The following is a 12,590-nucleotide window of genomic DNA, read 5'->3' on the forward strand; positions in this document are numbered from 1 at the left end:
TCTTTACTAGACTTGGTCTCACTGCCTGTTTTCCAGGAGTGCTTTTAATACTTTGTCCTTTTTCTTCTGCATATAACAAAAAAAAAAAAAAAAATCAGGAGGGAATGGGAAATAGAAGAATTACTTCTCTGATTTTCACTAGAGTTCTGATTCTACTTTTGGTAGAGCAGTTCAAAGAAATAATGAATTTGTGTCCAGCATATTCTGAATGTGGCAGCACCAGTATCTACTATCATAGTTGGAAATGCCGCGTGGAATATTTTGTCTACTCCTATTTTAGGAGACTCTTCATGTAGCTGTGAGAGCAGTTAATAGCTACAGATTTTTGAATGGTCAGAATGCTACTGGAAAGTTAATTTCCTTGTCCTGAGGCTGCAGTACTGCAGAGCCGATAGTTTGTACGGTGAATGTAAGGCAAGTACGTCAGCAAAGCCAAGACTGCTGCCACAGTTGGCACTCGCTGACATGCTGCTAGAAAGAAAGATCAGTATTAAGGCTAAAGGTTGTATCCATAGAGATGAACCCCCTTTCACCTTGAGAGGCAATCTGGCTAAATAGCAAGGCCAGAATGTTTGATTGAGCAGTGCAAAGTTTATGTAGCAATTGTTTTCATGTGATGTACTCAAAACTATCCCAAGTCTGGTGAGAAACGTATTGTAGACTGTATCACTTAAAATTTGAATGTGCTTTTGAAGCAGTTAATAGAGGATATATTTATATTATGTTTTCCTAAGAAAAGCCAACCTTCTGTGTTCCTTTTGCATTGAAAAATTGTAGGTGGAAAGAGAACTGTGCTCTGCAACAGCAGAATTTGAAGATTTTGTACTACAGTTTATGGATAGGTAAGTAAGCTAAAGATAGGTGAAAGCTTGGCATGAAGAACTTAATACAAATTCCTAGTTCCAGTTAACTGAAATTGTACTTATTATACTTTACTGCACTTCTGTAGGTGTTTTGGACTTATAGAGAGCAGCACGCTGGAACAGACCCGAGAAGAGACTGAAACAGAGAAAATGACTCATCTAGAGAGTCTAGTTGAATTAGGTCTATCTTCTACTTTCAGTACAATCCTTACTCAGTGTTCAAAGGATATATTTAAGGTATGTAAAACATGGCACATTCTGTAGAACTTTGAGTCTTAGTTTTCTGTTGTGAATTGCTAGTGAGTTCAGATTCTTCCTGTGTTGTCCTGTTGTGATCTTATGCATTTTAAGCAAGGGAGGAGCTAGGAGAGTTTAGGACTTCATGTGAATTTGCTTTGTGGCTTTATATGCATCAGTACAGAGTTCTGAGCATCAGGAGGTGCTCTTTTTGTAGCCAGTGATAACTGCTAGGGTAAATTATTCTTACAACTTTACCACTTTGTCATTTTAGACATGGACTTCCAAGTCTCTGGATGTTAATATTGACTTACCCAGTTCCTCACTTTCCTCTTTTTTCCTATCTCCCTTGTCTTCCACTGAGCAAAAGAAGCGGTTCAGGGAACCATGTGGCTAATGAAATCAGAAAAACTATCTGTATTATATCTCAGGGCTGCTGTGGGGAATCCATATTGTTACACAAGTGGATTCTTTTCTTGTTGTTTGTGGGTAACACATTTTATTCTGTTTATATTTTGTAAATATTTTGAGATGCTGATTGTACATTTTGAGTCATTGCTTTGGACACTTAGGTATCATTTTGGTTGGAATCTTCTTGTGAAAATTATTGCATGTGATTATTTTAGTAATGAACAACCTACATATATGCTAATCACTTAAATAGTCAGTTCCCTTTTTGTTTGTTAAATAAGGGATATCTTGGCTTTATTTCACTTTCGCATGCAAAATAACAGTTTTCCTGTAAGCAAACTGTGACTTCTCTAGGGAAAACTGCTTTTCTGTGTTGTTTCTCTGAAGCATCCCTGAGCTTTGATCAGTCAGCTCAGTGTATCTCACCTCCTTTTTCTCGAGCTGAACATTTTAGATGTCTGTCCATCTGGAAGCTGGATGTCCCTTCGTGTCATCAGTTACAGCACTCTGTGTGTTTTTGAACTTGGAGAGGGGAAAGAATACAAACCTCCCTGTAACTGAATGGATTTTAGTGGTAGTGGGTCATGTCACATTATTTTTCTTGAATACAGTAAATACAAAGGCGGGAAAAGCTGTGAAAGTCTGCAAACTAGGAAACTATTTTGATTAACCTTCTTATCATTGCGGCTTTTGTAGTAGCATTTATGGTGTAGCTCAAGGCAGTAAGTGTGCAGGTAGGTATAGGTGCACATAAACTGAGTCAAATGTATTGATACCATTTAAGATTTTTTTTTTTCCTGAGCAGGTAATACACGCATAGCTTTCTACCTTTCTATTCTGTAGTGTAATTAAATTGAGTGATTAAGTTTTACCCAGCTTCAGGCATTGTATAGAACTGATTAGTCTTCTCTGTTCTGATTTCTAATGTGAATCACGTCTGCTATCATATATTTTGCAAAAACAATATTATATAGAGATGCTGCCTTCTGAGTAAGACCAAACGTTTTATTATAGTTTGTTTTTTTTAAAAAAGCACATGAAAAGATAACCTCTGTCCTTTTCTGTTGATTTTAGGTTGCCTTGGAGAAGGTTTTCAACTTTGCCATTTCAAATATATTTGAGACAAGAGTTGCTGGTCGAATGGTTGCGGATATGTGTCGAGCTGCAGTAAAAGTGAGAGAGGATGCTCTTATTTCAGTCTGTTTTCAGTTTTAAAAAATGGAAAACCAAGAAGTCCATGCTACTTTCTTACATAAAATCTTTTATATCTTAAAAATACAGGAGGCTCTTAATATCCTAAAATTAAAAGGTTGTATTTAGCAGTATTTTCTTAATTGCGTTTATGTTAAATTTAATACTGGTTTTAATGAATGTTTTAAAATCATAGAATCATAAGATTGCTTAGGTTGGAAGGGACCTCAAGGATCATCAAATTTCAACCCCCCTGTCATGGCAGGGCCACCACCCTCCAGATCTAGATCTGATCTCCAGGTCTGGTGTTAGACCAGGCTCCCTGTGAAGTCATATGGACTCTAGATTGAATTGTTGTTAATTTGAGAATACTCTGTGTTTCTCACTCAATAATATTATTAGAAGATTTGTATTAATGTCAACACTGAGTTTGTGTTGCATGTTTTTTAAAAACTATTTATAATGGCTATTTATAATGCTCTTTCCAGTGCCGTCCAGAGGAATCCTTGAAACTGTTTGTACCGCATTGCTGCAATGTTATAACTCACCTCACAGTCAGTAAGTTTTTAATATTTTTAATATCACACTTGCTTCGTTTTGGATTGAACTTTTGTTAAGCATGAAAATAATACTTAGAATTTCCATGTCTATTCACCATTTCATCTCAATAATGGAAAATTATTTCTGTTCATTATTTCTTAGGAAAAAACAAGTACTTGTGTAATTTCTTGTCAGAAATCTCTGAAGTGAAAGGAGCACATTTATTTATTTAACAATTCAAAGTGTCTCCAAACTTTAAGTGATTTCCTCAAAGTATTCAAGATGTTAAATAAAGTAAATTCCAGTTGGATGGGGATGAAATGTGAATTGGAAGTTGTCCATAGAAGTCTTGGGGATAAATTTTTGGACCGCAGGCATCTGTTCTACAATTTCACTCACCTGCAAAACCTATTCACAGTGTAGTTACAGCAGTGCTGTTCATTTGTTCCTCTAGATGATGATGTGTTACGTGATGAAGAACTAGATAAGGAGCTACTTTGGAATCTTCAGCTTTTGTCAGAGGTATTGCAAAGAATACTCTCACTGTGCATGTATGCCGTTGAATCTTATTTGATGCCTCTGAAAGAAAAACAAAATTGAATACTGCTGTTAAACTAAATGTTTTATGAATGACATTGCGTAACTTTGTTATCTAACTTTAAATGTGGAGTAGATAGATATCGTTCGAAGGAGATAACCATGGGGGCTGTACATGGAATTACATGAAAGCAGTTTTTACAAAGGGTTATCAAGGAGTAGAGAAAGAAGAGGGTTCAATTTAGGGAAAAATATGTTGTGGTACAGGTAAATGTCTTAAAGTGCATCTCAATATGTATAAACAATGCTAGAAAACTTTGAACAAGATCAAGAAAAAAGTATTTCACAGTTTTTGTGTGTCACTTCTTCAAACAGTAGAAGTGGTAGCTTGTGTGCTAGTTGTGTATTAAATCTGAATTTTGTGTGATATGCTGAGTGAAACGTGGTACAGGATCAGTTGAGTGATGTAATCATCTCCTTAGTCCTCCTGAATATCACTTGCTATATTTACTTTTCAAACGTTTGTCTTTCCTGTTAGATCACTCGAGTGGATGGAAAGAAGTTGCTACCATACAGGGAGCAGCTTGGGAAGATTCTGCAGCGAACCCTACATTTAACCTGTAAGCAGGGTTACATTCTGTCTTGTAACCTACTGCATCATCTTCTTCGTTCTGCTACACTTATCTACCCCACAGAGTACTGCAGTGTGCCAGGTGGCTTTGACAAGCCTCTTTCTGAATACTTTCCTATCAAGGCAAGGATTTTCATTTATTTAGGATTAGAGGATTTGACTTTCTTTTTAAAAAACAATCATACACGATATTATTTGTTTTAATTTGGAGATTTCTGAATATAGGTAGCAACAATGGAAAGTGTAATTGAAAGATGCTTTAAGCTTTTAAATGTATAGAGCAAATATCAAGTTACTTAAAATTATATTGGTGGCAAAAAATGAATACTGACTTGTTTTGAGTAATTATATAGCATGACATGTTTTATGGTTTGTGTGTTTTACAATGATTGCATGACTACAGTAAGGTAAAGCAAGAGTTGTCTGCTTGTGTTTCTTAATCTTCTAATTATATGATGTGTTTAGTTGAGACCTAGCTATCTTGAAATGCAGTGTTAAGATTGCAGAAGAATTTTGCTGTTCACTTAAGTATCCAGTCACAGAAAGCATTACTGCACTGGAACAAACTTAATCTTTCACCTGCTATATAGCCTTTTCTTACTCCTTATCACATAAATGTGATCATCAGATACAACAAGTAATGTTGGGGACAAAAGAGTGCAAGTTGCAAAACTGTTGCCAAAAAAGGAGATACGGTATTTTTTTAGGAATCTGCAAGAATGTTTTTGAAGTTGAACCTTGTCAAAGAAACAACAAAGTTTGTTAGACCTTTACAGTCCTTTGCCTTTTAGTCCTTCCAGATACGTGTTATGTTTCAGGTACATGCAGACAGTATACTAGGTTTGGGATTACTATGTTGGTTTTTCCTGAAGTTCTCTGAATAACTTCTTTATAACGGCAGCCAGTTCTTGTGTTTTGTAGTAATGTTAATTGTTTTTTATTTATTTTATTTTAAGATTTATATCATTGTTTGGTTAATATGAGATGTCTTTATTTAATATAGGACTGGGGTAAACCAGGTGACCTGTGGAACTTGGACATCCAGTGGCATGTTCCTTCATCTGAGGAAATAAACTTTGCTTTTTATTTGTTGGACACTTTTCTTCAGCCTGAGCTCACCAAACTAGAGCACTATGCAACTGGAAAACTAGAAATGTCCAGGTCAGTGGTAATATGTAATGCAGAGGAAATGCATTTATCCACTCATGTCTTCAAGTGCTTATTGCCGGTTGTACTAGCACTACAGACATTAAGGAGCAAAGTGCTGGAATGTTACATTGCCTATGGTATTCTAAAAATCTTTCCAAGATTTTTAACTTTTCAAAGTGCATCTAAGTTGGAAGTGCATTTCATAAAATTGATAACATATGATAACAGATTATTTTGTACAGAAAAACTTAAAAAAAAAAAAAATAATAATAATAATAATCTGAGGACACTTTATATTGTTGTAGAGAAGTGGATGTTTTTGATATATACCCTAGATTATGGTTCTTAATTTTAGTCAGCAAGAAAGTTTTTCCTCTGCACTCTCTATTGTTACTTTGGTATAACCATTTGTCTTTCCTGAGGTATGAAATGGGGTGCAGATCCGATTTGGCTTGTGAATCTTTTCAACGCTTCCTTTACTACAATTGAAAGGATTCAGTGCATAGTGTGGTCCTGCAAAAAGTGGCAGTGTGGTAACTGAGGAGGTAATGGAGTGTCAGCGTCATGAACAAAGGCGAGTTGAGGCAAGATTACCATTACCCAATCTTGTTAAACTTTGTTAGCGTGAAACCATGGCTTTGAAGGATAGTTCCCTATTGTAGTAGGCGTTGTTGCAGAAAGCAACAGTTCCCTAACCACAGTGTGGCCATGAGTTTATGATGTGCTAAAGCATTTACAAGTATCAAATAGCTGAAGCTTTTTACAATTCTCTCCAGATATCTTTTTCTCATATTAAATCCTCTTAGCCTTGACATAACTGTATGTAGTTACTTATACTTCAACGGATGTTCATGGTATGACATTATATCTCGTGCAGTACAGTGCTGCCCTACATGTAGCAGGGTGTATCAGACTCCTAAATATTTTGTGTCCTACCAAACTCCCACACTGCTTTATTCCTGAAAAAGGCAATACGTGCTTGACAAATCAGTGCCGCCAAACTGCAATTGTAATTTATACTTTCTTCCTTTAGCCTAAGTTTGTTTCCCATTTAGGTGATTAAATTATTTGCTTGTGTTGTTGTTTTGTTTGATTTGCTTTCTTTTGTTTGTGTTTGGCACCCTGTATGTAAAGTAGTTAATTTATAAAAGAATTGGGCTTTGATTTGGTCAGGGCTCCATTATGCTACTTAACAGAAATAAGTGATGATGATCAGGACTATTTAGCTGAGTGCTTGAATTGCAAATTAAATTGGAATACAAGATAGCAAAGCTGCAGGAATAGAGAATGCCTTAAGTAGCTGAGGGTGTAATGAGTGTGAATAAATAAGGGTGCCTGATGAAGCTGCTAGTGCTTTAAATGGCAGTATTTCAATAAATAGCATTTTTGTTGATTTTTTTTTTTACGTAGATTTCATGTCTCATAAAATTCTTCCAAACAATATTTTGGGGTGAAGCTGTTTGTTTTGAAGTTAGTGTGTCTCATTATCCTTAAGTTTCCTCTTGCAGACTTCACAAACTCCACATGAGCGTTGACGGTAAATAATAGAATGTGATTACAGAAAGCAGGCAGTGCTTTTTGCACTTTACTCTTGTATTTAAAACTGATGCAGCTTAAAAAAAAAAAAAAAAGACTCTTATGAAACTTCACAAAACATAGGGTTTATCTTCTATATATTCTGAAGTATTTAATAAAACAGTTAAAGTAATCAGTATTTCTTTTTTTTAAAGAGATGACGTGCAGCAGTGTCTTGCCATAGTGCATAACTGCTTGATTGGTTCTGGGAATATTCTGCCTCCTCTGAAAGGAGAAAGGGTAGCTCACCTGTAAGTAGAATTTCTTTATTTATCACAAATATCTGTAGCATATTATGATATTACTTCATATTTTTTTCAGTATTTTCTCATTGCTATTGACACCCAGCTGCTTCTAGTGACTATTTTTAAGGAACTCCCATACTAGTATAAAAATACAGAAACTTAGAACATGAGTTACAGAAGTAATGGAGTGCTTAAAACATAAAATAATGTTAAGTCTTTTCCTGTGCAAGGCTGTGCAAATGTTTTCAGAAGGTAGGTAACAGCATTGCATTGCTGGTACAATTTTATATGAAAGAAATGGAAACTGGACATATATTTGTGTGTTTTTTCTCCTCCAAAGGAAGCCTGCTATCTCCCTGTTTGTATGTTTGTATAATAATGTTTGTATCTCCCTGAACAAATACACAGACATTCTGAACTGAGCTTTCTGGCTGTGTTCTCATCTTCAAGTAGGAAGTAAATCCCATTTAAATGCCCCTGCCCTTGTGTAATGTAATAAGAACTCCAGCAAAGATGCCCAAGTGATTTTTCATTTGGAAGTAATAAAAACAATATGTTGCATTATATTAGTTTGGGCTTTAAACAGACTTGTTTAATAGATTACTGCTTAAGTGTTGACTTCTTTGAGAAACTGTGTTGAAATATTAATACTGAATTTGATCTCACTGTTCCTGTATTTATATATCATGTTTTGAAATATGGAGGTTGTGGCTTATGGCAGAAGTCTTTATTTGGTGATTGGAAATTTCCTTCTGGGATTTTATTTTTTTTTGGCCTTGGTTTTGACTGCTAAAAGTCTCAAAGGCCTTTGGTAAGATTCAGGTGTGTCATTTTGGGTGCTCAGCTGCTGTGAGCTTCTTGCAAAGGTGAGAGTTCTCTTTTGAGAGTATCTCAGGGCATGTGTTAAGCTGGAGAGCTGTGCAAGGGCTGTTACCATTGGCTGTATAAAAAAATCAAAGGAATCTAAGTCGTCTTTTAGTTAAAGAGACAATGCAGGGTACTGGGCCTGATTTAGGAATATCTTCTAGAATAACGCTGCCTGAAAGACACTACAGTCATTGGCTGTTCCTGTACCAGAAATATGATGTGGGATCTGTGTTAGCATCACTGCTTGGTTCAGCCTGAATCCTTAACTTGGGACTTTCTATGGTTTTGTTTGTGGTCTGGATTGTTTAGGATCATCGTTTTGTATTTTTGGGCAGGACCTGTGAACTCTTAATGTACAGGTTAGGACAAGTTTATAATCTAATGTTTTGGATGGAAGATTTGAAGATCTGCTTCATTCTATTAAGTCATCTGTGCTTCTTTATTGAATACATACAATTTATATGACAGCATGCTGAAATCAATTTGTGACTAAAGAAATGGAAATCTTATTTTTCTTAATTAATCTTACTTTTGACATGTATATAATTTATTCTACTTAATGACTGCAGAGCCTGAGAATTCTTTATTGTTTGTACTCTGAACAGCCTTTTGACTTACTGTTTCATCAGTAGGCCTTGCAGCCACTTACTATGTTTACACCAAGGCTTTTGAAAACCATAATTAAAGTAACATATATATTTAATATAGGAAATCTGAGGGAAATAGAGTGGATATGTGCACAGGTGATTATTTTTTGACCTCTTGAGGTGGACTGAATACTTTAGGAGATCCCATCACACTGTTTTACAGTCTTCATATCAAATCTATGTTAGCTCCCTGTAAGTTTTTTTTTTTGTCAAGAACAATTATAAAGATCAGTATCAATTAAACACCTTGAGAGGCTGAGTGATCCATCTGGGGCAAATGGTGTTCATTTTGAAGGTGCTTCTTAGGAAATGTGTATGTCTTAATGGATTACTATAAGAAAGCAGGTGTCACAGAATGGTGCCAAGAAGGAACGCATGCTCTTTAGGGCCTTAGTCCCTCCTCTTCCTTCCCCAAGAAATCCCTGGAATATTTGTAGGGAGGAAGACCTCTTCTTATTAAAATGCAATATTAAATGGGCTGCTTTCTATCCCATGTGTCCACATTCTGCAATGTGGACACATTTGTATACAGGAGGTGCTTTTGCTGAACTTGCTATTAGAATAGAGGGTTTCATTTTAATTACAATTGCTTTGTGAATTCTTGGGATGTTTTTTGTTAAGATAGCAGTTGCATACAATAGGAGCAGGCTTGAGAACTTACGTGAAACACTGATATGAAACCAAAGGGTGTTTGTTGTTAGTGACTCATTTGGCTATGCAGAATGCCCCCGTTTTAAGAACTGAGTGGGCGCAGTTGGTAGCTAACACTGGTGGTGGTGATATTCCGTGTCCTCATGTGGCACTGTAGGAATATTTTAAATGTGAGTACTGCTTAAATAGTAATAATAAAAAAAGAACAGCAAAAAAAACCCACTTCTTTAAAATGATCTACTGTAGGAGATTGGGTTGGAACACCTCTGTCAGTGAACTCCAGTGAGCTGCAGCTGATTACATGCTGTGTAGCACAGCGTTGTTGTTTGGACTGGCTTTTAATGTAAAGCTGAAGAGGTGTAACTGATGGATTTTCCTTTATCCTGGTATCTGATGGTTAAGGATATCTAAAGATTCTTGCTAAGCAGGACAGATGATGAGCATCTGTTTCTTTTAACTTTTTCACCTACCTAGTGAAGGAAGGCCATTTAGGTGGGAGAACTTGGAGCTAAGTAATTTGGACCTCAGCGGAAGTACGGTGTTAGGATGAATGTTTCTGCTTTGTGCAGTGGGATGGTTAACTAGACGTGATGGCTCTGTAGTGCTGTAGCCTCCATTGTTGTGCAGACTGCTCCCTCTGCCTAGATGCTCCTTCCCTTTAATGTCTATTTCGTCTTGTGGTTTGACGAGTGCCTATCACCCAAGTAGTTGCAAACACTGTTCTGGGGGTCTCTTTGCAACCTTGCACAGGGGACACTGGGGAAGACAGTGGCAGGAGTGAGAAAGAAAGGAGAAAAGATATTGTTTCAATATATTTATTATTTTTTAAAGCTAAAATAGACTGATACCTTTTGGCCTTCGTACATAGGTACGTTTTGTTAAAGGACATCCAGTTAGTAAGAGGCAAATAAATAGCTGCTATATCGCAGCTGTCTCAGCCTTACTATTGCTGGTGTCTATAAGCAACTTCATACATTTTAATTGATTTAATTTGCTTAGTCATAAGTGTCTGTGGCATGAAGCAAGATGACTTAAATGAGTGAGGAATTAATTCGTTTTTTTAGCTTAAGTAATATAGAAAGCTAATTTACAGAAATTTTATATTGACTGTTTGTCACAGATGCCACAACATGGCTGAATGCTCATTTCATTACTGGTTGGTGTAATCAAACTGTGGTGTTGCATAAAATTCTCATGAGGGGTTTGCTTTTGTTTTGTAAGGGTAGATTTCAATTTGTAGTGTTATATAAATGAAGCAGTCCCCAGGAGGGCTGAGAGGCACTGCTTGATCACTGTTCTGGTAGAAGGAGTGAGTCTGCCTTCCTGTTCTAAGCCTTGCTGCTGATGAAAAAACAAATTGCAGCCACAAATACAGCAGACTGCTTTCCACTGACACTGAAACCATTTCCTGCTGGGTAGTAGTTGTTGCTATCATTCTTTTGAAGTTGTTTTACAATAGGAAAACATCTATTGCAAATGCAAGGCCTCTCTGGTAATGTGTAGAAAGAAGTCTAATGCGTTTTTCTGCTGTCATACTCTTAACCTGGGATTCTTTTGTTGGATTACAGAGATGGTATTACAATTATTTTCATAGAAGGATGTTGATTAATGTTCATCTGTTACACTGTTCACTTCTGGAAACTTTTTATCCTGAAAAGTTTTCTGGGAAAAGCCATTTGGTCCATTTCTAGAGACTTTTGAATAGATTTTGTTGTTCCCTAACATTGAGCAACTGACACTACTCAATTTTAGAATATTAGTGTTCTTTAATATTTCTCCTTGCTAAGAAAAGCCTTTGCCTTGTATCCCTACCAGTTGGCGTTGGTTGAAAATGGATTTGCTTCTTGAATAGTTAACACACAAAGCTTTTCTGTTCCTTTTTTCTTCATGTTAAAAAGCTTTGTTTATTTACATCAGTTGATAAATGCTAGCTAAATATGTCAAACCTGTTGTTTATCCCCATGTACATTGGCTTGAGCTGCCTTGAGTCTCCTGCCAGTCTAGGTTAATGTTTTCATGCTGATTTATTAGTTTCCCTTTTGACTGGGAGTCTCTGAATGAAAAAACAGTGGGTTTGGTACTGAAAACACACTTGAGTTGGATACACTTGGTGGACCGAAAGCATATGGTTGGCCTTTGTGTACGTACACTCAGGCTGCTATGAAGTGTTAGGAGTGATTTCCTTATACAGTGAACGTGAGCTTAAATGGTTTGGATTTCATAATGCTCCAGCATTTTCCGAGACCAAGCAGCTCCTGTGGATAGTTTGTATGATTTTCCTCCTCCCCTCCCAACCCCCCCCCCCCCCCCATTTTTGCCCAAGTTTGTTAGCAAAATTCCCCTGCTTTTTTCTATAATTTATGTAAATAATTTAAATCTTTCTGAAAATACCATCAGAGCTTAACTAAAAAATACCCCACGCTATTTAAAAAGGCAAGGGGAAGAATTGAGGAGATTGCAAGGAGCAGTCCTTCCTGATAGCAGGAGGTTTTGTTGGAGCTGGTCAGAGTTGCAGTGATTTAACCTGTCACAGGTGTGGAAAAATGAAATGCACTTTTTTCTATAGTGGCAGAAATACAGTGTGTGTGTAGGCACACATAATGCTTCTGTGCAAGTAGTCTACCCTTTTCCCTGAGGATCTTCTGTAATTGACAATAATGTCAATGGTTTTTTTGTTGTTGTAATGACTGTAATGGTGTGCGTTTTCCAAATGCAAAGATTATAAAGCTTTCAGAAGTTGAAAAATCTTTCACTGATGTTTGGCTGAGTTCCTGTTCACTTCCCTTTCTTGCAGCCTGGATATTAACAAGGTAATTCTCAGCAGCTGCTTTAGGGATGCAGAAATAGGGTTAGTCACGGGACTTCCATTTTACACCACCTCTTAAATTAAGCTTGGTTAGTTAGGACGGAACAGGCTGCCCAGGAAGGTGGTGGAGTCACTGTCCCTTGAGGTTTTCAAGAAGAGGGTAGATGTCTCTTAGTGCAACATGGTTTAGTGGGCACGGTGGTGATGGGTTAGTGGTTGAACTAAATGATCTTAGTGGAC

At 36.7% G+C, this 12,590-nt stretch overlaps 1 protein-coding gene across 4 annotated transcripts in view; it reads left to right on the forward strand.

Moving 5' to 3' along the window:
• PSME4 (proteasome activator subunit 4) overlaps window positions 1-12,590 on the forward strand; it is a 64,870-nt gene that overhangs the window by 25,876 nt on the left and 26,404 nt on the right. For all 4 annotated transcript variants that reach the window (XR_006938645.1, XM_040696990.2, XM_015283354.4 and 1 more), the window contains 8 exons: window positions 778-842; window positions 950-1,100; window positions 2,586-2,684; window positions 3,191-3,260; window positions 3,697-3,764; window positions 4,318-4,533; window positions 5,414-5,571; window positions 7,290-7,385. Coding sequence is in view for 3 of the 4 variants with exons in the window: in XM_040696990.2 (XP_040552924.1) it covers window positions 778-842; window positions 950-1,100; window positions 2,586-2,684; window positions 3,191-3,260; window positions 3,697-3,764; window positions 4,318-4,533; window positions 5,414-5,571; window positions 7,290-7,385 (923 nt within the window). In the remaining variant the exon portion in view is untranslated. The remainder of the gene's footprint in view (window positions 1-777; window positions 843-949; window positions 1,101-2,585; window positions 2,685-3,190; window positions 3,261-3,696; window positions 3,765-4,317; window positions 4,534-5,413; window positions 5,572-7,289; window positions 7,386-12,590) is intronic.

This window comes from Gallus gallus, chromosome 3 (assembly GCF_016699485.2).
Source record: "Gallus gallus isolate bGalGal1 chromosome 3, bGalGal1.mat.broiler.GRCg7b, whole genome shotgun sequence".
NCBI classification, from domain to species: domain Eukaryota; kingdom Metazoa; phylum Chordata; class Aves; order Galliformes; family Phasianidae; genus Gallus; species Gallus gallus.